The 25000-nt window shown below is 44.0% G+C and overlaps 2 protein-coding genes across 3 annotated transcripts in view; both read left to right on the top strand.

The window, feature by feature from the left end:
* ak1 (adenylate kinase 1) overlaps positions 1-2770 on the top strand; it is a 17464-nt gene extending 14694 nt beyond the window's left edge. For both annotated transcript variants that reach the window (XM_048259229.1, XM_048259228.1), the window contains 2 exons: positions 527-718; positions 2202-2770. In XM_048259229.1, the coding sequence (XP_048115186.1) occupies positions 527-718; positions 2202-2270 (261 nt within the window). In that variant the 3' untranslated portion in view covers positions 2271-2770. The remainder of the gene's footprint in view (positions 1-526; positions 719-2201) is intronic.
* Positions 2771-12979: 10209 nt separating this feature from the next.
* LOC125304775 (endoglin-like) overlaps positions 12980-25000 on the top strand; it is a 51818-nt gene continuing 39797 nt past the window's right edge. Inside the window, exons 1-2 of the mRNA XM_048259274.1 lie at positions 12980-13085; positions 14342-14611. Coding sequence (XP_048115231.1) covers positions 14551-14611 — 61 coding nt within the window. The 5' untranslated portion in view covers positions 12980-13085; positions 14342-14550. The remainder of the gene's footprint in view (positions 13086-14341; positions 14612-25000) is intronic.

The raw sequence follows: 25000 nt of genomic DNA, 5'->3' as shown, positions 1-25000 counted from the left end.
TGCATGTCTATACTGTATATCATGTATATATATATATATATATATATACTGTATATCTGGGGCTGGGACCATGTATATATATATGTATATCTATGTATATCATATCTATCTATACTGTATATCTAGGGCTGGGACCATGTATATGTATATCTATACTGCATATCTATACTGCATATCTAGGGCTGGGACCATGTATATGTATATATCTATACTGCATATCTATACTGTATATCTAGGGCTGTATATCTAGGGCTGGGACCATGTATATGTATATATCTATACTGCATATCTATACTGTATATCTAGGGCTGGGACCATGTATATGTATATATCTATACTGTATATCTATACTGTATATCTAGGGCTGTATATCTAGGGCTGGGACTTACTTCAGAGGAAGCCCCTATCTGGTCACCACAGGACTGGTCCACTGACTAGACTGGCACACTGTCACTGGCATCCTATTGACTGTGTGTGTGTGTGTGTGTGTGTGTGTGTGTGTGTGTGTGTGCGTGCACTACACTAGATTGGTGCTCCCAGCCTGCTGCTGTACGTTGATGCGTCCGGCGACACCATGGTCAAGAGGCTGATGAAGCGGGGCGAGACCAGTGGCAGGGCCGACGACAACGAGGAGACCATCAAGAAGCGCCTGGACCTTTACTACAAAGCTACGGAGCCCGTCATCGCCTTCTACGAGGGCCGTGGCATCGTCAGGAAGGTATGCCAACACCGACGAGATGCAGGAGTGCTCTATTGGTTACGGTGCTGCTGGGATGTACAGTATGTAGCCTACAAGTACTGTATAGCACACTAATTCATTAAAGGAAGGGTTATCACACTACTTAGTCAAAGTTAATTTTGTTCTATGAAAACCTGCATAAGGGAACCAGAGATGTATGTATCTATACATTTTAGTTATTAAATGTTGTAGTGCATCATGAATGAAGTAATTGCAATACAATGTACAATGTATACAATTCAATTTCATAAAAAAAAACACACACAAAACATTAGTCATGAGACATGACTCAACATTCATACCAAACCTTTTATGAATGTGGAAGACAGAACGATAACTTGTCAAAATAAAAGTCCAACAATCGCAAATGATATGATGTAACCTTTGCAGATGATTTCTCATCTTTTGCTACTGGGAATGTTCAACCGTTCCAGGTTACACAAATATGGGTCAGCTGAATGTAGGCTAGTTTACCTCCCAGTGTTAAACTCTGTGATTACGAATACGAATACGAAACTTGTATATCGGAACTCCCCCTATTACCGTCGGTCCCGTATTTCCACCGTCTTGCGTGTATGTGTCACTTAATATCAATTTCTATACAAACCAAGACAGCAGACTCTAAAAACGCAACCACCCACACCATAGGTGTATCTAAATTAGCTATATACCAAAAAAAATGACATTTTACCGTGACTCAAAGAGCTGTAGACAGTGTTGTAAGGCTGCGTGTACACAACCGCTTGGATCTCCAGTGGAATTTTTATTTCCATGGCCGAGAATTCTCGGTCTAACCGTTCATGTGCCGTTGAAAGCGGTGTAAATAGGCGCGACCCATCAGGCCAGCACTATAACTCGAAGCGTGGTAAACAAAATAGGATATTTCAGGCAGTAAATGCTCCCGTTAACAAACAAACCAGATTTTGTTCAAATCTACACACCTATGGCTACTGAAAAATGTCAGGTTAATTTAGCAAATGTTATTTTGAAGTGTTGAAAAACGTCGTTGTTTTAGAATTTCTGAATAAAAGTGGTGATAATTGGGGGTGTTACGATAGTAAAGTGACATTCGATGTAGACTTTCATGAAATATTTACAAAGGCTGGAAAGATTAAATTAATGGTATCTTTTATAAAATATTGGAGCCAAATTTAAAAAAAATGCTGCTTTGTGATTGTTGGACTTTTATTTTGACAAGTTGTCGCTGTCGCTGTCATGTCTCATGAAACAGTCATGAATGCTTTATGTGCAGTTTATGACAGCTGCTATGAATGTGTAACCCATCAAGTAAAGTGTTACCCAAACCATTGATGCAAATTTGTAACTATTTTAAACTATGTTTAACAAAATAGTCATTGTATGTATTTTTTGGCTTCAGACTAAGTATAAAGTGCACCAGTGTGCTGCACAGGTGACTCAGCTGTTTGGACAGGCGGTCCTCAACTGTGTTCTCTCTCCACAGGTGAACTCCGAGCTCCCAGTGGACGAGGTCTTCGGACAGGTGTGCACAGCTATCGATGGTCTGAAGTAAACTGGACATGACTGGACGGACTGTTTTGGTCTTTTCCTTTGTATCCCCCTTTTCAATGTGTCCCCATCTTAACAACAACAACAACAACAACAACAACATCAACAAAAGCGCATCAACAAAGGACAGAAACTAAGAAAAGAAAGTGCCGAGTCATCCTGAGAGCCGGCTACTGCCTTAATTCAGTCTGCTCCACAGGCACCTCATCACGTCATCTCTGAGCCCCCCCCCCACGCTCCGTCCATAAACCAGCAGGACAGGTCGCCACCCCGGTCATCATCACCACCATCACCACGTCTGTTTTTGTCTCTTGCGCTTAGGTGTTCTTCAGCTGAGTGTCCACCTGTCCACCCTGTGTGTGTGTGTGTGTGTGTGTGTGTGTGTGTGAGCGTGAGTGTGTGAGTGTGAGTGTGTCATACACTGTCTCCTTTCATTGCGCTGATGGACCTGTGTCCTCCATTCTCATTAAAACACCTTCTTTCAAAAAGAAAAGAAAAACATCACAAACTTCTCTGTCAACTCATTCATACCTGCTCTTCCACTCTGCATCTCTGTGTGTGTATGTGTGTGTGTGTGTGTGTGTCTGTGTGTGTGTACAAGTGGTGTGTGTGTGTTGGTGTGTGTGTGTACAAGTGGTGTGTGTGTGTGTTGGTGTGTGCGTGTATGTGCGTGTGCGCAAGGTCCAGTTCTGTGCCCGATGAGAAGCTGGTTGCAGTCAGATCAGGGCCCAGTCAGAACCCAACCAGAGGCTGCTCTGCTCCAAGAGACGCGGTGACGGCCAATAGACCGTCCACATGGTGTGTACATTCCCGCTGTATTCCGTTATTATAACAGCAACGTCTCTGATGCTGCACTTCTGCAGCCGGTCTGGCTATTAAAACGTCTCTGATGCTGCACTTCTGCAGCTAGTCTGGCTATTAAAACGTCTCTGATGCTGCACTTCTGCAGCTAGTCTGGCTATTAAAACGTCTCTGATGCTGCACTTCTGCAGCCGGTCTGGCTATTAAAACGTCTCTTCACTGTCTCTTTTGGCTGGAAACACCTGTTGCTTGTTAAATAGGTGGCGTTCCTATTTCTAGCACACATTTGCAGCACACATTTGCACACATTTGCAGACGTGCGTGTCACACAGGCAGTAGGCACGCTCTGACCTGCTAACATGGGCGCAGAAATGACAACGGACAGGTAACGCAGACAGGTAACGCAGACAGGTAACGCAGCTGCCCACCAGCTGCCTCACACTATTTTAACTGAGACCCCCTAAAATACTCAAATACTTCACACACACACACACACACACAGTTATACTATATAAATGGCCTGGCTTATCTGGCCTACTGCTTGAATACTAACTGATCTATGGTGTCAGAGCCACGCAGCCACTGGGGACATTATGCTAAATCACAAGCTTCATGGTGCATGGCTCAGCAGTCATTTAGCCAAGAGAAATCACGGGAAATGGTAGTAGTCATAACAACAACAAATCATAAGACACATATATACACCCACCTACCATGTGTGTATACTTATGTGTATGTGTGTGTGTGTGTGTGTGTGTGTGTGTGTGTGTGTGAGTGTGTGAGAGAACAAAATGCATAGTGTGTGTACATACATAATCAAACACAAACACATAAAGCCCTGCAGCATATTTCAACATGGTTCCATATTCTTAGACAAGGTACTGTATGCATTATGCAAGCGAGCTGTACATGCACGCTGCTTTGGAGCCGCAGTAATAGAACCAGCCATCATCACCTGTGATGACCTCCCATGCACAGTGTCATTGGATTCCTCATCTCACACACTGAGCCATGAGCAGGGGGTGGGGAGTGTGTGTGTACACACACAATCAAACACACACACATAAAGCCCTGGCAGCAGATTTCAACATGATTCTCATCTCACATACCAAGTGGAGAGAATGCTTTCTGCTTTGGACAGCTGAGTTTCCTCAAGCACTGTGTACTTGTCATCATGCTCGTGCATCATTCATAACTACCAGCAGTAAATATAATCTATAAATATATGTACAATACATATTTAAAGTGTACCATGAAACAGATGTAACCTTATATAAAGTAAATAAACTCAGATATTGTGGTCTCTATACACAACACCCATCAATTTATCATTATTATTTTAAAGTATATGTTTTAGGGCCTGATTTGCATTGCAAATAAAACAGTCGAGAGTTACAAGATAAAAGTGGGAGAAATAGATATAGGGGTGAGCAGTGGGAGAAATAGACCGTTGTTGTTTACGTAGTTGATACGAAGAAGCAACACAGATGGCATGACCACAGGGAAGGATAGTGGACACGAGTATGAACCATATTTTACAGAAATGTCTGGACTGTGTGCATGTGTTGTTATGTGTCCATCAGGTGTATGGAGCATTAGCCAGGGGCCTTTTCGTGCTCTGCGACTGCATTAGCCAGGGGGGGCCTGATTATGCGACTGCATTAGGGGGGCATTAGCCAGGGGCCTTTTCGTTGCTGCGACTTCATTTGAAAGCTTATTCAGCTCAGCCCGTGTGCGGTTATTCAGCTCAGCCCATGTCTTCCTGTCTGGACAGAGTATGATGAGATCTCCCAGGATGACCAGATTGACACCGTCAGTGGTAAACACATACTGGCAGCACTGCCTAATGTCAATCATGCACACTCTGGGGACACAGAGAGGACACATCTCCAAACATTTTGTGTTTCCTTGGTGAAACTAAAGGGTACTCTTTTGCATCCCTTGGTGAAACTAAAGGGTACTCTTTTGCATCCCTTTACACACGTGGAGTGAGAGGTCACACAGGGGCCATTTGGGAGGATGCAAAGCTGGTGAATTAGTATCAGAGGAATCATTTAAGAGTTCAGATGAAAAAACAGTTACAGTAGGTCCACCTTCATAAATGTGCATCAATCACGTTGCTTTTTTTATTATCAAACCCAGGTAATATCTATCAAAGAGTTATTGGTATATTATTTGTTACATATAAATATATTTGAATTCACACACACACACACATACTGTATATACAGTGTTGGGGTCATTACTCAAAAAAAGTAATGTATTACACATCACTCACTACTGTAAAAAACATAATCCTATTACTTTACTCTCTATTGAAAGTAACACGTTACATTACTTTTGCATTACTGCGTTGAAATGTTTCTATGGACGCTGTTATTGATATCGTCCCCTTTTATTTATTTAATTAATGACGTTAAACATTAAAACATTGAGTGTGAAACATTAGGTAGCATAATCTAGTCTACACTACTCCAAACCAGGTTGTGTTGTACCAGGCATTTTCTCTGCTTTGTCTTGGTCTTTGACTGAAAGCTGCCGTCAAGTTCACAAACACGGAACCTCAGTGCTGCTTTTAAAAATTGTGCAAATTCAATTGCTTTACAGAAGCGCTGCCCAACTCGCATGGCCTCCTTCACAGTGTTGAATGGTGACACGCGCACCACACAAAAAATTTAACTGCTTTCAGTGAAGTGTGCTCTCGGATTGCACACCTTCTGTCATTAATATAAATGTTTTTGAGGCAATTTGTGGTGTGATTGACTTCAGACTAGTCAATAGTCGCACACTGTTCCCTCTTGCTCTCCCTCCCAGTAGTATGCTAGCTAACACACTGTTCCCTCTCGCTCTCCCTCCCAGTAGTAAGCTAGCTAACACACTGTTCCCTCTCGCTCTCCCTCCCAGTAGTAGCTAGCAACACACCTGTTCCTCCTAGTAGTATGTTAGCTAACACACTGTTCTCTCGCTTCCCTCCCAGTAGTAGTTAGTTAACACACTTCCTCTCTCCTCCCAGTAGTATGCTAGTTAACACACTGTTCCTCGCTTCCTCCCAGTAGTAAGACACTGTTCCTCCTTGCTCTCCCTCCCAGTAGTATGCTAGCTAACACTGCCCTCTCGCCTCCCTCCCAGCTAGCTAACACACTGTTCCCTTCCTCGCCTCCCAGTAGAAGCTAACACTGTTCCTCTCTTGCTCTCCTCCCAGTACATGGGGTAAGTCACCCAGTCTGGAAGGTCCAGTCACTGTTCCCTCTTGCTCTCCCTCCCAGTAGTAAGCTAGCTAACACACTGTTCCCTCTCGCTCTCCCTCCCAGTAGTATGCTAGCTAACACACTGTTCCCTCTCGCTCTCCCTCCCAGTAGTAAGCTAGCTAACACACTGTTCCTCTCGCCTCCCTCCCAGTAGTATGCTAGCTAACACACTGTTCCCTCTCGCTCTCCCTCCCAGTAGTATGCTAGCTAACACACTGTTCCCTCTCGCTCTCCCTCCCAGTAGTATGCTAGCTAACACACTGTTCCCTCTTGCTCTCCCTCCCAGTAGTATGCTAGCTAACACACTGTTCCTCTCGCCTCCCTCCCAGTAGTATGCTAGCTAACACACTGTTCCCTCTCGCTCTCCCTCCCAGTAGTAAGCTAGCTAACACACTGTTCCCTCTCGCTCTCCCTCCCAGTAGTATGCTAGCTAACACACTGTTCCCTCTCGCTCTCCCTCCCAGTAGTATGCTAGCTAACACACTGTTCCCTATGGGTGTGTGTGTGTGGGGAACACACTGTTCCCTCTTGCTCTCCCTCCCAGTAGTAAGCTAGCTAACACACTGTTCCTCTCGCCTCCCTCCCAGTAGTAAGCTAGCTAACACACTGTTCCCTCTCGCTCTCCCTCCCAGTAGTATGCTAGCTAACACACTGTTCCCTCTTGCTCTCCCTCCCAGTACATGTAAAGTAAAGTCACCTGTGTCTGGAAGGTCCAGTCACTGGTCAGTCAGTATTATACACATTCACTGCACTCAGGCAAACTCCATTTCACTAATTGTGGGACTACTACTACTGGACCGTTGCTGATTTAGGTCAGTCAGTATATATATATATGTTCCTCCTTGAACAAAATCCCAGTAGTATGCTAGCTAACACACTGTTCCTCTAAAATCCATCCCAGTTAAGCTAGCTAACACACTGTTATTGATGGAATAGTGTATTCAAGTATAACACATTCTCATAGAAGATACTCCATCTTTCTGTATATAGTTAGGAACAAAATTATGTAACACACTATGGGGATAATTATGAATTATTATACATGAAAAAACTGAACACTAAAAATGTTCAGTTATCAAACTGTGATGGAATAGTGTATTATATTCTCTATAGGAATACTCCATCTTTCTGTGTGTGTGTGTGTGTGTGTGTGTATGTGGGGGCAATAGGGTGTGTAGGGGAGGGGAATGTACCTGTGTGCGTGGGGGGAGTATGTATGTTGTATGTTCACTATGGGTGTGTGTGTGTGTGGGGGAAGTATGTATGTTGTACGTTCTCTATGGGTGTGTGTGTGCGTGGGGGGAGTATGTATGTTGTACGTTCTCTATGGGTGTGTGTGTGTGTGTGTGTGTGTGGGAGGGGGGTTGTTGTACGTTCTCTATGGGTGTGTGTGTGTGTGTGTGTGTGGAGGGGGGGTTGTTGTATGTTCTCTATGGGAATAAAGGACTAAGAATAACACAAAAACTATCAAAAAAACATGAATGAAGAAGCGTTACATTTAACTAGAAAAAGAAATACTAAAAGACCACCATAAATGACAACGAAGTGGAAGAGATATGTAATCACATCACTCTTAGTAGTGCAGCGTGACTGTATGGAGTCAGAGATTAAGTAAGAGATTAAAGGAATTATCCGGAGTAAAATGCACTTTAGATCAATTTACGGATGATTGGGAGTACATACGTTGAGTTGACATCCAAATCATGTCATTCGGATGTGTTTTGAGAAAGTTCGATGTTACCGTTTTTAGTCAAAGCTCGTTAGCGTGGAAGTGAGAAGGGCATATTATTCCTTCATACATGCCACGACGTCATGCAGGTGCAGTTTTGATTGGAGTGTGAATTTGCTGAATATAAGACTTTCAGATGGTACTCTATCAGTGGTTTTGTATCAGTCATACCAACATAGTTGTCAGTGGAAGAAAGAAAGATATAAACATTAATTTAAGTCTTGATAAAAAGGCCAGACAACTTAAAGTAAAACTATGAGAAAAAAATGAGAAACAAAATGTTAAGAATGTTTTGAAACATTTGCTGAGGCTATCTTTGTGAAGTACACATTTTAAATAGACAGGAGACGATGTCCCTAAATCACCGCTGTTATTGGAAATTTCCGTGACATCACGGTGAGCAGCGGCATTTCCTGTCCCTCACACCTTAGAACCAGCCTTCCGGTTGCCCCGACAACACTTTCCTCCAGGTATCCGGGCTATCCTCCTAGGAGCGCCCCGCTCGCCATTCCAGACACGCTGCTTCTCCTGCTGCTGTGTGTGTGTGTGTGTGTGTGTGTGTGTGTGGGGGGGGAAAGAGGAAAAGTCTGCCTTGGAAGAGGAGGATGTGTCTCTCGGAAGAGCAATCACTTAGAGACGAAAAACTCACGCACGGAGGAGACGGCTCTACAACAAGCTTGTGTGCTCCGTCAAAGGCTCCTACCTGCACACGTGGGCCTGGCCGGGGGGCGAACAGAGTAGGAATGTGGGGTGAACAATTGAAAATAAATACACAGGACCCTGAAAGGCCGTAAACGGGAAGCAGTGGACACCAGTGGCCTTGTGTAAGAACACAGAAGCGGCACTAAACCCAGCGGCCCACAGGAGAACCCGCAACAACTCACGTCCACACTTATGAGAAAGAAAAGCGCACAAAAATAAAACTACATTTTTAAAGCAGTTTTACTGACCTATTTAACAGATGTGTTTGACAGCCTATTTGGAGGGTGTGTGTGTGTGTGTGTGTGTGTGTGTGTGTGTGTGTGTGTGGGGCCATGAGCTGGACCAAGATGAATTGTGTGCAGTCATTTCAGTGACATTTTACACAGCCAGCGGGTGTGTTTGCCTCTCAGGGCCGACTCTTGAGATTTATTTTTCATTGAAAACAAAAAAAAAAACCCCACTGCTGCTGGGGACTGAGTGAACGTGCGTACTTGCTGACCCGTGGTCATGGCCATCGCTTCAACCCGCTGCCCTTGAGGACACCCAGAGAGAGCCATAAGGAAGGCCAGGGCTGGCGCACAGACACTTTCCCCCTTTGTTTAATGTGTTGCTGGCCGCTGGCATGGAAACGAGTGGCACAACGCGGGAGCCCACGTCGCTCCGGCGATGACAGACGATGACCACCGAGCGCCGATTGTTTCCTGTTATTGAAACGCTGCGGGGGACGGTGGAGGGTCGCCTCGATAGTCGGCGGGCGCGGGCCCGAGGAGAGGGAACGACGGTCGAGGAGGCCCCAGCTGCAGCAGGCGCCACGGGTCACCACGGTCACCCGCAGTGCACAGCTAAGACGCAGCGGGTCTGGTCCCCGGGCCAGCTTCTGCACGTCTCGTTTGTCCACCTTCGGGGCTTTTGATTAATGGCCAATGTTGGTCTCTGTCGGAATGTCTTGGTCATGGCAGTAACGACAAACCCAAGGTCTTAAAATCCATACATGGTCAGTCATTAGGTGACACAAATATAGAGGCAGCCTACAGTACATGCATGCAGCCTTATTTTCTTCTAGAAGGGCTAAACCACATTGGCTACCTGGTAATTCATTTTTGACATCTGCTAAATGTATTAGGACATAGGCCTACTTAGGCCTATATTGCAACATGGTTATTGTTTAGATGTTTACACAAAACACCAAAACTATAAAAATGAATTGTCATTGACAATCATGTTGTGAGTCGCTTTGGTTAAAAAGCGTCAGCCAAATGTAATGTAATGCAATTGAACATAACTGTTAAGTGAATTGGCATGTTTTTTTCATTACTCCCCATATTTTGTTTGAAACTTCTATATTGAGCATATATATTGCTACATATTAAACCTGAGTGTTTACCAGATACAGTGGATCTCCTCAGCATGGGGGTCCATGACCTCCAGGGGTTCCTCAGGGTTACTGCGGGGGTTCCATGACCTGAGGAGAGGAAGGAGGTAGAGTAGGAAAGAGAGGGATGAGGGAGAGGAGGAAAGAGAGGGATGAGGTAGAGGAGGAAAGAGAGGGATGAGGAGAGGAGGAAAGAGAGGGATGAGGAGAGGGATGAGGTAGAGGAGGGGAGAGAAGAGAGGGATGAGGTAGAGGAGAGAAGAGAGGGATGAGGAGAGGGATGAGGTAGAGGAGAGCGTGGTAAGTGCATATCAGGTGTGTGAAGCTGTCAGAAGCTAGCCTCGTGAGACCATCCTGATCTTGCAAGCTTCAGTTTTCCACTCACAGATCAGTCTGGCATCTTTCCGATAGAGAAAATTTGGAGCCGTTCGCCAAATGAACGGCCAATCAGTGATGGTTTTGAGGTGGGTTTAGGTGTGACGCAAGCGAACAACATGGCAGATGAGATGAGCGTAGCTATCACGCAAGTTTTATCCGAATTAGAAAGTATTCCTGGGGAAGCTGTGAAGCTATGAGTCTCAGCCATGCAGCTGGAAGGAATGAACAACACAGACATCCTCCATGGCCGATTCCAGTCGGTGTTCGGTAGCCCTGAATCTTGGTTACTTAACGAGAAATGGAGGAATATGCTTTCTTCAGAAGTGTACCATGAAAACTTGGTGGGGATTGTCGTTGATGGGGCTCATGTCACATACAAATGGTAAGTTTAAAAACTTTAACATTAGTTACGTTACCTAACTTAATTGTATGTTAAGCAAAGGCATTAGAAGAACACTTCGTTCATCTGATTGGTTGATTTGGCCCGTCGATAACCAACATAGGTGGTGATAGACAGATGGTTTATCCAATCAGCTAACCAGTATTTTCGTGCCTTCCCAAAAGTTCTCCAACAGAAAGTTCCCAGATGGACATGCAGAGCAAATGCGAAGCATCCTTCCGGCCGAGTCAGGTTAGTCAGAAGCACTAGGAAAGGAGGAATTCTTGGAAGAGCTAGAGCTACAAGGTGGTTCTGCTATGGAATTAACTCCCTGGTGAAACTAAATATGCTCCAACTGCCATTTTTAAATCACAACTCAAAACTAAATTATTCACAGTTCCTTTCTCCGAGACCAGTCTTAGAGTATTATTTATTTATTTCATTTTATCTTATTTCATTTCACCTGGCTGCACTCTATGTTTTATGATTTTATGTTATGTACGGTATATTTTATGAATTGTATGTTTTTTTATCCTTTTTTCTATTTTTTCCATATTTGATTTCATATGTTATGTTTCCAGCTGCACTCTGCTTCTTCACTTTTCTATATACATGTTATGACTTTTAATTTTCTGTTCTATAGAATTTTTCATAAAAACTATTTAATTTATTTCAACTTATTTGACTTTTTATTAATTCTATTTGACTGTTTTTTTACATTTAATGAATGAATGAATGAATGAATATTAATTGCCCTTTATTATTTTACATAATTATTATCTGTTGCTTCTGTCTCCTGTGGTGTAAATTGAATTGAGTTGTGAGTTGAATTGCCTTCGTACACGAAATGCGCTACATTAAATTACCTTACCTTGCCTTGCCTCGGCAGGGGGTCCGTGACCTCCAGGAGTTCCTCAGAGAAAAATCAGTGTGACCTACTGTACAGCCTCTCGGGGCTTATTGCCTAATTATTGCATGATAACGTGTTAGGAGTTTAGAGTCATATGAGATCTGCAAATTGTGTTTTATATGTGAAAACTGTTTAAAGTTTTGCCAAATGGGTGATTGATTCAAGAAAGGTGTTCAGGCAACTGGGAATTTGGTTCAGAGAATGGAGTTTATTATTTTAGCAACTGTGAAAAACTGTTTTAGACATTATTCTTTAAAAGAAAACATATAAACTTATCACCTCATGTGTCCGTGAATTTGACCATTTAATAGAATGGCAGGAACTGATTTCACCTGCCATGCACATATGCCCCCCCTCCCAAAATTACCAAACCAAATTATTTGAGACAATTTTACTCCCTCAAAAATACATATAAAAAATATGTTCTATAAATACACAAATCTGTCAATAATTAGTATTTCAAGGCTTATACCATTACATTGGGTCTTATATCCCATGACCCTGTCTCAAGTAGCCAAGGGTTCCTTTGCCTGAAAAACACAGAAGACTTCTGAGCTACAATAATTCAAACTATTATTATATAGGAAATCATTGAGATTGACTTGGCACCAAAAACCGACGGAGAAAAAGTGGGACGAGAGAGTTCCTTTGCTCCTCCAGAGGGCGGTATTGGGCTCAAAGTCACGTTGTTAGAGACATCAGCTTCCAGTGTGTGTAACGGTTTCTCATCACCTTGGCTGTCACCATCACCAGACAGTGTCACATACCCTAGTTGACATTTTCATGAACAAATTAGCAACCACCCAAGCATCAGCAACCACCAATCAGTCATTACACCAAAAGGTTATGGATCTGTTGCAAACCAAGAAAAATAGAAAAAGACTGCAACAAACTTCAGGCCTATAGGCCTAAGTAAATATGAAGTCCAGTCAAGCGTATTAATCCATTAATGTCTACATGATTTATTTAACACAATGTGCTCTATTTTGGGGCACAACAAATGACAAGGAAGTTATCAGCTTTTTGTTCGCTTACCCCTCTTCCTGGTTTCGCCAGGAAAGCCAGTGCCGCCCTTCCAGACCGACGTGCTGTTCCTGTTGACCACAAATCCCTGTGCTGGCCTGGGTGACGTTAATAAACGCTGCAGAGTGGGAGTGGTGAAAAAAAAAGTCATTCGCGGCGACTCAAACCAAATCAGAGACTTTGTCCAGGAGAAAATTTGTCCAATTCGCCGCTATTCATCTGCTCGCGCACATGTGGATTACTGTAAGGAGCCAAAGGACACGCGACCTGTGATTTGGTAAGTCCTGTGAGTCTTGCTTATTACCATTCTTACTTACTTTCCTAAATAATTTATAAAGCGGGGTTTCTAAATCTGACGGGTGTTTATAGATCGCTGTATGATTGAGGTAGCCTGGTGTTATAGCCTATATAGCCTACTGTATAGCCTATGTTATAAACATTTCAAAACTTGGGGATGGATTGCTCTGGACTGCTCTTGGTCTTTCAGATAACTTTCATATTTTTTTTTTATATATATATATATATATATATATATATATATATATATATATACATTATATATAGGCCTATATAGCCTATTAGATACATAATGAAATGATAATTAAATGATGTCATCAACGTTCAGAAAGACTAACTTAACATAATGTGTATTAGGCTACTCCAGAATGTTGAAAGTATTCGTAGCCATATATTCAAGTAGACTATGCTTAATGCCTGCACGCGGAATTGCTGTTTGTATAGTTAGAGTGACGATTATTTCCCCTTCTATAGTGGCATTATTGGCCATAAATAAAGCTATAAATACCGATGATCAAATAAAGTTAGTTTATTGTATTTGGGCTATTATGTAGTTGTCTGCAAGGGAAGTATGCGGCATTTCTGCTTAGGTAGCGAATAAACAGTTATACTTTAGTCCTGCCACATATGATTCATGTATCAACACTGCCACTCTTATCTGATGTCTGTATTGTAGTGTTATTTAAAAAGAGCGACGCCGCGCTGTTTCCGGAGAGAGTCGGCCAGGAGTTACTGGTCACCACATGAACTCATTTCTCTCGGCCCCAGTGCGCTCATTAAAAAGCGATTTCGAAAAAAAAAAATGGTTAGGTAAAACACATTCAGAAATGTCGAACTGGCGAACTAACAGTACAGCACAAATTATGCAAAATGTCCATGTCTTCTTTATGCACAAATTTCCTTGTAAACCTTTGCAATCAAAGTAATTAATGAATTGACTAAGCCTGCAGGACAATATTTTCTACCTTATTGTCAACAGATCCAAAACGGGTTAGTTGCATTTCAACATCTCTTGTGCACAGTGTATGGGACTGTGTTCCTTGTTCCTGTAGCGTCACTAAATGCCTGTGTTATCACACTTGAATATGTAGGCCTAACATAGCCTACTGTAATATGCAGTGGACACAGACACACACACACACACACACACACACACCACTACTAAACATTATGATTGAACCTCATCACTGGGCTTGTATCTGTCTGTGGGCTGACCCATGTGCTTGCCTCCTTCAGAACTTCCTCAGGAAGTGGATTTGTGTGAAGACCTCCTCTCGTAAAGAAACCAGAGGCTCTCCAGCACTCCTGCCCACTCCACTCCACCAGCTCTGCGACTGGACAGCACTGCCCTGGTCTGAGCCACCCACTGCCCTGGTCTGAGCCACCCGCTGCCCTAGACACTCTTCCTGAGGACCTTGCTCTCTCCCCTTGCACCTGGAGCCAAGATGGACGCCCTGTGTGCACTCCTGCCTGCGCTGCTCCTGTGGGCTGCCATGGTAACCGCAGGTAAGAGACACAGCTGACAGCTGAGTGTGTGAAGCGTGACTGGTTGCGGGATTGACCGCTCTCCCGGCAGGCCGCGTCAGGCCGACCCGGTGAGATGTCATTTCGATTAATTTAACAGCATTTGGCAATGAACACATCTTACGATTAAGGGAGATCTTCCTCTTCATCTCTTCCTCTTCATCTCTTCCTCTCTTCATGATATCGCTTCCTCTCTTCATCTCTCCCTCTCTCCTTCCTTTTCTGTCTCTTTCTCTCCGACACATACAGACACACACACATACACAGTTGTCAAGTTCAAGATTAAATGGGCTTCTTTTTGTAGTCACCATGAAATACATTATCTGCCTTTTCTCAATTTCATTGAAATGCAAAAATCCATGTTAACTAGAAATCTGACAGAATTTGCCAGAAACTTACATTTGTGTAAATCGGACTGGCTTTTGTTGTCTGAAGATATTGCATTTGGACAAAGCTAAATCACCTTTTATATTTTCAATCTCGGTGATTTTTATTCTCTCACAAATGCCACATGATATTACTTCAGGTTTCCAGCACCGGTGAAGTTAATTTGAGATGGAGTATATACTGTATTATAATATAATATATATAAAATAATATTATATAATTTGAGATGTATATATAATGTATATATATAATTTGAGATGGAGTATATAATGTATTATAATATAATATATATAAAATAATATTATATAATTTGAGATGTATATATAATGTATATATATACACTTTGGCATTAATCATTATGAGAAAATAAATCTATATAGCCTACCCATGGTCACCAGTTGACATTAGAGCAGCCTGGTTCTTGGTCTACTAATTTATTTCTAATTTCCATTTCATTGGCCTGTATTTCAGAACAGTATAATATATACTTTGAAGTGGCATTTTGTTAGGACATGGTCTATGTAGTGCAGCATGGTGCTCTCATTTTGTTAGGACATACTCTATCTAGTGCATGTTGTTAGGACACACTCCATGTAGTGCATGTTGTTAGGATGCACTCTATGTAGTGCATGTTGTTAGGATGCACTCTATGTAATGCATATTGTTAGGACGCACTCTATGTAGTGCATGTTGTTAGGATGCACTCTATGTAGTGAATTCTGTTAGGACGCACTCTATGTAATGCATATTGTTAGGACGCACTCTATGTATTGCTTGTTGTTAGGACGCACTCTATGTAGTGCAGAATGGTGTTCTCATCCCATCTCTAACATCACACATCTTTTGCCCTGTCTTAAAACAAGAGAAATGAGTTTTGAACTATGGAAATGTAAATCTTTCTGGAGCTGTGTGCCAATAAGATAAATTGCTCAGTTGTGCACTGTGAGGGAAAAGATCCCATTTGAATGGTCTACATCTGAGGGAAAAGATCCCATTTGAATGGTCTACATCTTTAATAGTCTTCCATGGCTTCTGCATGGCTACATTGTAACATCATGATTCCATGGCTCCTGCATAGCTACATTGTAGCATCATGATTTGCAAGGCTGTTGTTAAGCAAATTGTCACCATAATTTTCTTCACTTCTTTTTCTGAGAACCTTTACAATCCTTTCCTTTCCGATTCGCATTGCTCTATGTCCCCAGAGTTGCCCCTTTTAGCACTTCCCCTTTAAGACAGGGTTTAACACCCCTTTAAGACAGGGTTATTGCTTGCAGATCAGAATCCGAATTGTGTTTTACTGGCCACACAAAGAATTTTGTCCTAAACAGTTGGTGTCTCTCTAATAGTACAGATGAAATATGCAAATACAGTAAAAGTGCTCAATATACAGACTCTGGACCATGGAGAGGTGGTATGTGTAAAGTAGCCTGCTGACATTAATATCATCTAAAGCAGTAATACTTATTTCATATGTGGTCAGGATTCTTATCTATGCCGTGCTCATATTCTTTATGAAGTTTGTAGGATTGGTCTCTAAAGAATGTCCAGGTGGTTCTCACATCGGGTATCGGTTTTGTGGATGAGGCAGGGTAGTAGTAGGGTATGGGGATGGGGCAGGGTAGTGGTAGGGTAGGGTATGGAATTCAGCATGAACAAAAGTGTTTACACAGTCTAGCTGTGTAATCATATGAAAACACACTGGATCAGTTTTCATCTGAAAGCACAACAAATGAAAGCGTCTGGGTTGCGTGGCTGTGGAGTGCCACAGAAGAGGCCGCCCACCCTGGTTTCCAGAAGGTCCTGTGGGAAACTGTGTAAACCTGAAATCCTGGCAATCTGGCCCAGAAACGTCACAGCATTAAGAGGCTGTTTATGTGTGTGGGTCTCATGCCAAGTTGTGTTATTGTATTAGGGAGTGAAACTGTCTCTAACGGCTCCACATCAGTCTGTCTGAGTGTGAGGCTAAGCAGAGTGTCTCTCACCAATTTAATCTGAGTGTGAGGCTAAGCAGAGCATCTCTTACCAATTTAATCTGAGTGTGAGGCTAAGCACAGCATCTCTTACCAATTTAATCTGAGTGTGAGGCTAAGCACAGCATCTCTTACCAATTTAATCTGAGTGTGAGGCTAAGCACAGCGTCTCTTACCAATTTAATCTGAGTGTGAGGCTAAGCAGAGCATCTCTTACCAATTTAATCTGAGTGTGAGGCTAAGCAGAGCATCTCTTACCAATTTAATCTGAGTGTGAGGCTAAGCACAGCGTCTCTTACCAATTTAATCTGAGTGTGAGGCTAAGCACAGCGTCTCTTACCAATTTAATCTGAGTGTGAGGCTAAGCACAGCCGTCTCTTGCAATTTAATCTGAGTGTGAGGCTAAGCACAAAGTCTCTTACCAATTCTAAATCTGAGTGTGAGGCTAAGCACAGCCGTCTTACCAATTTAATCTGAGTGTGAGGCTAAGGCAGAGCATCTCTTACCAATTTAATCTGAGTGTGAGGCTAAGCAGAGCGTCTCACCACCAATTTAATCTGAGTGTGAGGCTAAGCACAGCGTCTCTTACCAATTTAATCTGAGTGTGAGGCTAAGCACAGCATCTCTTACCAATTTAATCTGAGTGTGAGGCTAAGCACAGCGTCTCTTAATCTGACGGCAGTCAGCTGAGTATTGAGCTCGTCTCTGCATCCTTGCAGTTTATGTTTGAGGTTATGAGACTATGACGTATTTCTTATTGTGTTACGCATTCGTTATGCCTTTATTTGTATGTATCTCTGGGGTGTGTGTGTGTGTGTGTGTATTTTGTGTTATGCATTAGTTATGCCTTTAGTTGTATTAACATTGGTTAAAACAGCACACTGGTGTTATTTGACCTTACAATGATGGTGTCTGACTCATTTTGATGCTACAATGACTTCAGCATAATGATATTGAGCATAACGTCTCTGACGTTGCCAATGTATACCTGAAACGCTTGATATTGCACTATGTAACGCTGAAACACTTGATATTGCACTATGTAATGTTGTTGATCGGGTTGGATCATGACCCATTTAGTCGGTTTTTGACAAACTGGGTACCATCTTAGCAGTAAATGGCATTGGATATTGACGCCCATGGGCATACATATAAATTCTTCCATTGTGTTTATCTGAGTTGTTAATAAATATAAATAAAGTATACATATAAATTCTTCCATGGTGTTTATTTGAGTTGTTGATAAATATAAATACAATTATACATATAAATTCTTCCATGGTGTTTATCTGAGTTGTTGATAAATATAAATAAATTATACATATAAATTCTTCCATGGTGTTTATCTGAGTTGTTGATAAATATAAATAAATAATACATATACATTCTTCCATGGTGTTTATCTGAGTTGTTGATAAATATAAATAAATTCTTCCATGGTGTTTATCTGAGTTGTTGATAAATATAAATAAATTATACATATACATTCTTCCATGGTATTTATGAAGCTTGTTTATCTGAGTTGTTTCATTCCATTCTGCACTAGCCATGGAATACATTGTCCACGATTTCATACTTGAGTTTGTGTGTGTGTGTGTGTGTGTGTGTGTGTGTGTGTGTGTGTGTGTGTGTGTGTGTCCTGGTGGATAAGTGCCCTGCTTTGGGATGGGAGTTTGTTAACTGGCACCTTGGGATGTGACAGGTGTTCAGATGCCTCAGTCCTGCCACTGTGGGGGAACTGCCAGCCATAACACCTCCACATGCTGAGCAAAAGACAGGAGGTGTGTGTGTGTATGTGTGTGTGAGAGAGAGAGAGAGAGAGAGAGAGTGTGTGTTGACCATACATATGGTATGTATGGGTTTATGTGTATTCCTGTCTGCATATGTGTTTCTACCTCACATTTTCTGTGTGTGTGTGTGTGTGTGTGTGTGTGTGTGTGTGTGTGTGTGTGTGTGAGAGAGAGAGAGAGAGAGAGAGAGAGAGATAGAAAGAGACTGTGTGTTGACCATACATACAGTAGGGTATGTGTGGGTTTATGTGTATTCCTGTGTGCATATGTGTTACGACCTCACATTTTCTCTGTGTGTGTGTGTGTCTGTCTGTATGTGTGTGTGCGTGTGCATCTGCGTGCGCACGCGTCTGTGTGTGTGTGTGTGTGTGTGTGTGTGTGTGTGTGTGAGAGAGAGAGAAAGAGTGTGTGTGAGAGAGAGAGTGAGAGTGTTTGTGTTTTGTTTGGCTGTGCTGACCAGAGACAGGAGTGTACTGAATGTGTGTGTGAGAGTGTGTGTGTGAGTGTGTTTGTTTCACTGTGCCGACCAGAGACAGGATCAGTGTGTGTGTGTGTGTGTGGGTTTGTCTATGTCTGCGGGTGTGTTGTTGTGTGTGTATGTGTTTGTGTAGGTACCCATGTGATGGCCAAGGTCAGGAGGGAAAGTTAAGGGAAGCAGAAGTTATGTGTGTGTGTGTTAGTGTGTGTGTGTGTGTGTGTGTGTGTGTGTTGGTACGTGTGGATGTGTGTGCCATAGGGAACTGACATCCCCTCAGGAAGCCAGCCAACCAGTCCAGTCGGAGGGACCCCTGGTTTGGTGCAGAAGTCATTATGTAAGTGCACAGCAGTGGCACTTACTCTGGGGTTGTCTGGGTGGGGGCGGGTGGGGGGGGGGCAAGGAGGTGTGAGGGGTGGTAAGTCCTTGGGAATAAGTGGAGTGAGAAACAAGGGAGACAGAGAGAGAGAGACAGAGATAGAGAGAGAGGCATAATGTTACGACCTCACATTTTCTCTGTCTGTGTGTGTGTGTGTCTGTCTGTATGTATGTGTGTGTGCATCTCGGAGTGCGCACGCGTCTGTCTGTGTGTGTGTGTGTGTGTGTGTGTGTGTGTGTGAGAGAGAGAGAGAAAGAGTGTGTGAGAGAGAGAGAGTGAGAGTGTTTTTTTTGTTTCATTGTGCTGACCAGAGACAGAGTGTACTTGAATATGTGTGTGTGAGAGAGTGTGTGTGGGAGTGTGTTTGTTTCACTGTGCCGACCAGAGACAGGATCAGTGTGTGTGTGTGTGTGTGTGTGTGGGTTTGTCTATGTCTGCGGGTGTGTTGTTGTGTGTGTATGTGTTTGTGTAGGTACCCATGTGATGGCCAAGGTCAGGAGGGAAAGTTAAGGAAGCAAGTTATGTGTGTGTGTGTGTTAGTGTGTGTGTGTGTGTGTGTGTGTGTTGGTACGTGTGGATGTGTGTGCCATAGGGAACTGACATCCTCAGGCCAGCCAGCCGGTCGAGGTGGGGGCCCCTGGTTGGTGCAGGGGGTCATTATGTAAGTGCACAGCAGTGGCACTTACTCTGGGGTTGTCTGGGGGGGCGGGGGGGGGGGGGGGGGGGGCAGGAGTGTGAGGAGTGTAAGTCACCCAGGAATAAGTGAGTGAGAAACAAGGAGACAGAGAGAGAGAGACAGAGAGATAGAGAGAGAAAGAAAAAGAGAAATGGAGAGAGAGAGTTACAGAGAGAGAGAGAGAGAGAGTAGAGAGCGAGTAGAGCGATGACAGACATCTTTTGCCCAGCGACTGAACAAAGTATGAAATGAAAAAAAGAGAGTGTTTAAAACAGTGTGTGTGTGTGTGTGTGTGTGTGTGGCGTCTAAATAAGCTACTTCCTCGCTCTGGAGGGCAGACGGAGCAGGCAGACAGAGAGGCAGGGAGACCTGGTGACGCGACCACTTGTCGCTCCTGCAGACCGATTTCTATCTACTCGCAATTAACAATCTCTCTCCCTCTCTCTCTCTCTGTCTCTCTCTCTCTCTGTCTCTCTCTCTGTGTCTCTCTCTATCTCTCTCTGACTCTCTCTCTCTGTCTCTCTCTCTCAGTGCTTTTACTGACTGGCTTTTTTTCTCACAAGTAGTTCGGCAGACTGTTTTTCTCACATTTCCTTGTTCCAGACTGAACAGTAGACAGAATGTGTGTGTGTGTGTGTGTGTGTGTGGATGGTAAACATCCGAAACAAGTCCAAGTTTGGGCCACAGCTGCATGGCTCTGTTTTGCGAGCGGATAGCTTTGCCATCTCGCTGGAAGATAAGCATCGGCAAACTTGCCCAGTCGTTGATGTGCTTCACATTCTCACCACTGCATTGCTATAGAAAACATTTGTATACTGTATAAAACACAGATATCCCCAGACAGCTTGACGGAGGCCCAGGCTAACCAGCAGCCATAGCACAGTCACAGTGCATGAACACAGAAGTGATTAAACACATAGCACGATGTTGCAGTGATTATAGCACGATGTTGAAGTGGTTATAGTACGATGTTGAAGTGATTAAACACACATTCTGTAGCACGATGTTGAAGTGATTAAACAGGGGCACGATGTTGAACTGATTAATCACACATAGCACGATGTTGAAGTGATTAAACAAAGAGCATGTTGATGTTGAAATTCAAAATATCTGTAAGCTGAAATGTATTTGAAAATGATTGACACTACAGGGTTAGGGCTGTGTCAGTGTGAGGCCTCTGTATTGTCGCATTACATAAATACACGTTTAATATGTTTTATTCATTGTTACATCCATACTGGACGAGCATTGCAAGACTTTCAGGATTTTCAGCACTGAAATCTGCAACTGGAAGCAAAGTCCTTTTAGGCAAGTCCCTCCACTCGGCGGCCATATGACAACGCTTTTTGGGCACTCGTCGGGCATCCTAATCAGCAGAAATGCGCGTGCGCAAGGCTTAACGACACCAATCTTGATCCAGCTGGGCAGTTCACAACATTATGATTGGTACGGATGTCTTCACAATACACCATATGATTGGCTCAATGTATCTACATCACACCACATGATTGGCTTAATGTATTCACATGTCGACGTTTTGCCGGAAGGAAGGGGATATGTGTAGACAACGGCCATATTGGCGTGACAAACTAGCCCCGTGCATTTCTATGGAGTATTTTTTGAGTGCTGTGTCTCCACATTAGAAAGTCTCTGCTGGAAGTCCATGTTGGGGTGGCCTGTCTTTGGGGCTGCCGGCGGAGGTCTGTGAGGGCGTCCTGTGGTGGCGTGGGCCTAGACGGCTCATTAGCAGTGCGTAGAGATAACAGGCCATCCTCGCGTCGCCTGCTTGTGTTGGTGCCAGCGGCTGTCCGTCTGCGCTGATAAGGACCCGGCCGACGCTGCAGAGCTGCCCTTATCACTGCCCGTCTGAGGACGTCTCTCCGCTCTTGTGTGACGGCCGCCGCCACCGCTGCTTCCGTACGCTGGACCCTGCAGAGAGAGGAGGGACGCTCCAGACGCCAGACGCCGCGAGAACCGCATGGACCCTGCAGAGGGACGCTCCAGACGCGTACATCGCCGCAGAACCGTACTGGACCCTGCAGAGAGGGGACGATCATCCAGCGTGACCCTGCAGAGAGGGAGAACCGCATTGACCCCCTGCAGAGAGGGACGCATCCAGACGCGTATTGCACGCCTGGACCCGAGAACCGCACTGGACCCTGCAGAGAGGGGCCAGACGCGTACGGACCCTGCATGGGAGAACCGTACTGGACCCTGCAGAGAGGGACGCTCCAGACGCGTACACGCAGAACCGTACTGGACCCTGCAGAGAGGGACGCTCCTGACGCGTACGCGCAGAACCATACTGGACCCTGCAGGGAGAGGAGGGACGCTCCAGACGCGTACACGCAGAACCGTACTGGACCCTGCAGAGAGGGACGCTCCAGACACGTACACGCAGAACCATACTGGACCCTGCAGGAGAGGAGGGACGCCCTGACGCCGCATTACCGCAGAACCGTACTGGACCCCTGCAGAGAGGGGACGCCCAGACGCTGCATATAATGAGAACCGCACTGGACCCCTGCAGAGAGGGACGCTTCCAGACGCCAGACACGCAGAACCGCACTGGACCCTGCAGGGAGAGGAGGGACGCTCACGCAGACGCTGCAGAGAGAGGAGGGACGCCCAGAACCGCATTAACGCAGAACGTGGACCATAGCAGAGCAGGGATGGGGTGACCGACCACTGAGCTTAGGGATGGGGTGTGTGTCTGTGTGTGTGTGTGTGTGTGTGTGTGTGTGTGTGTGTGTGTGTGTGTGTGTGTGTGTGTGTGTGTGTGGGTGTGGGTGTGTGTGTGTGTCTGAGCTTAGGGATGGGGTCAGTCATTGGAAAAACCCTCATGAGAGAGACAGAGAGAGGAAAAGAGTGCTTCTGTTACACGCACACACACACACACACAGAGAGAGAGAGAGAGAGAGAGAGAGAGAGAGAGAGAGAGAGAGAGAGAGAGAGAGAGATGAATTCTTTTGTGAACTCAAGCCAAGTGAGGTCAGTTATAACTTTGACAATCCAAACAGGAAATTGGCTGGGCCATTGGCGTAAGCACTCCATACTTATATAAAACAATACAGAGAATGTACAATTTGAACTGTACATACACATAGGAGAAGCACCTCCTCTATCCACCCTGCAACGTCTGCTGGTCCTTCCCTCCTCACTCACACACACACACACACACACACACACACACACACACACACACACACACACAAACAGACACACACACACACACACACACACACACACACACACACACACACACACACACACACACACACACACACATACACACTCACACACAGACAGACACACAAGAGAATACAGCTGTGCTTAAATAAATAGTTTGTTCAAGGAGAACATGTTTAGTGCTGGCTGTTAAGGTCATTAACGATGATAGGAAGAAAGGATTTCCTCTGCCAGGCCACTTTAACTTTTTTGCCTGCAGTCTCTCTCTCTCTCTCTCTCTGTCTCTCTAAATTAGCTAGGTCGCAATTGAACTCGTTGACATATTTTAAGATTGAAACAAATTCAAATGTACAGTGTAAACAAATAAACTTGTTTACAATCACCTTAGCTAAAATCATATATTATACATTTAGAGTTAATCCACCCTCCTCTATTCAGTCATCAATCTAGAGTTAATCCCCCCTCCTCTTCAGTCATATTGAATCTAGAGTTAAGAGACAAGTGCATAGAGTGAGTCAAATCAGACCGCACACACACACACACACACACACACACACACACACACACACACACACACACACACACACACACACACATATACACACACATATACACAACAAGACAAGCACATAGAGGGAGTCAAATCTCTATCAAGAGCACACAGAGAGCAGTGAAGTTTAATAGATAAGAGAAGCAACATGTAGGCATCTCATGTGCCTGAATAGGCATCTCATGGGCCCAGTATAGGCATCTCATGGGCCCAGGCATGTATAGGCATCTCATGGGCCTGAATAGGCATCTCATGGGCCCAGGCATGTATAGGCATCTCATGGGCCTGAATAGGCATCTCATGGGCCCAGGCATGTATAGGCATCTCATGGGCCTGTATAGGCATCTCATGGGCCCAGTCATTTATAGGCATCTCATGGGCCCGGGCATGTATAGGCATCTCATGGGCCCAGGCATGTATAGGCATCCCATGGGCCCAGTCATGTATAGGCAGGTGTTTCATAAGAGCAGCAGGCATCTCATGGGCCCAGGCATTTTAAACAGTTTAAGGTGAGAGTTTCAAGCAGTTTAAGGTGAGAGTTTTAAAAGAGTTTTAAGCAGTTTAGGGTGAGAGTTTTAAAAGAGTTTTAAGCAGTTTAGGGTGAGAGTCCTCTGTGTTGTAGTATTTATTTTGGGAATAACTTGACTTTCTGCTATATCCATTTTACTTAAATCTTACTGTAGATCAGTTGTATGCACTTCAGATTGTAAAAGATGATGCAGTTTAGATCGTAAAAACATATGCTGAAAACAATAGCGCAGCACAAACAAAAACAGCTGAAAACCGCAAGATAATTCCTCAGACAGTAAGTTGGGAAACTCTCATCTCATATTTCACAACTTCCCTGAACAAGAGGCATGTGATTGATTACTGTGGATACCATCCAGGAAGCAGAGAGTAGCAGCATCTGCAGCATTTAACATCACCAAGCTTGTCTGTGTTTTTGTGAAAC

This window comes from Alosa alosa, chromosome 12 (assembly GCF_017589495.1).
Source record: "Alosa alosa isolate M-15738 ecotype Scorff River chromosome 12, AALO_Geno_1.1, whole genome shotgun sequence".
Lineage (NCBI taxonomy): Eukaryota > Metazoa > Chordata > Actinopteri > Clupeiformes > Clupeidae > Alosa > Alosa alosa.
The sequence above is the reverse complement of the archived record's forward strand: the minus strand, read 5'-3'. Positions and strand labels throughout refer to the sequence as shown.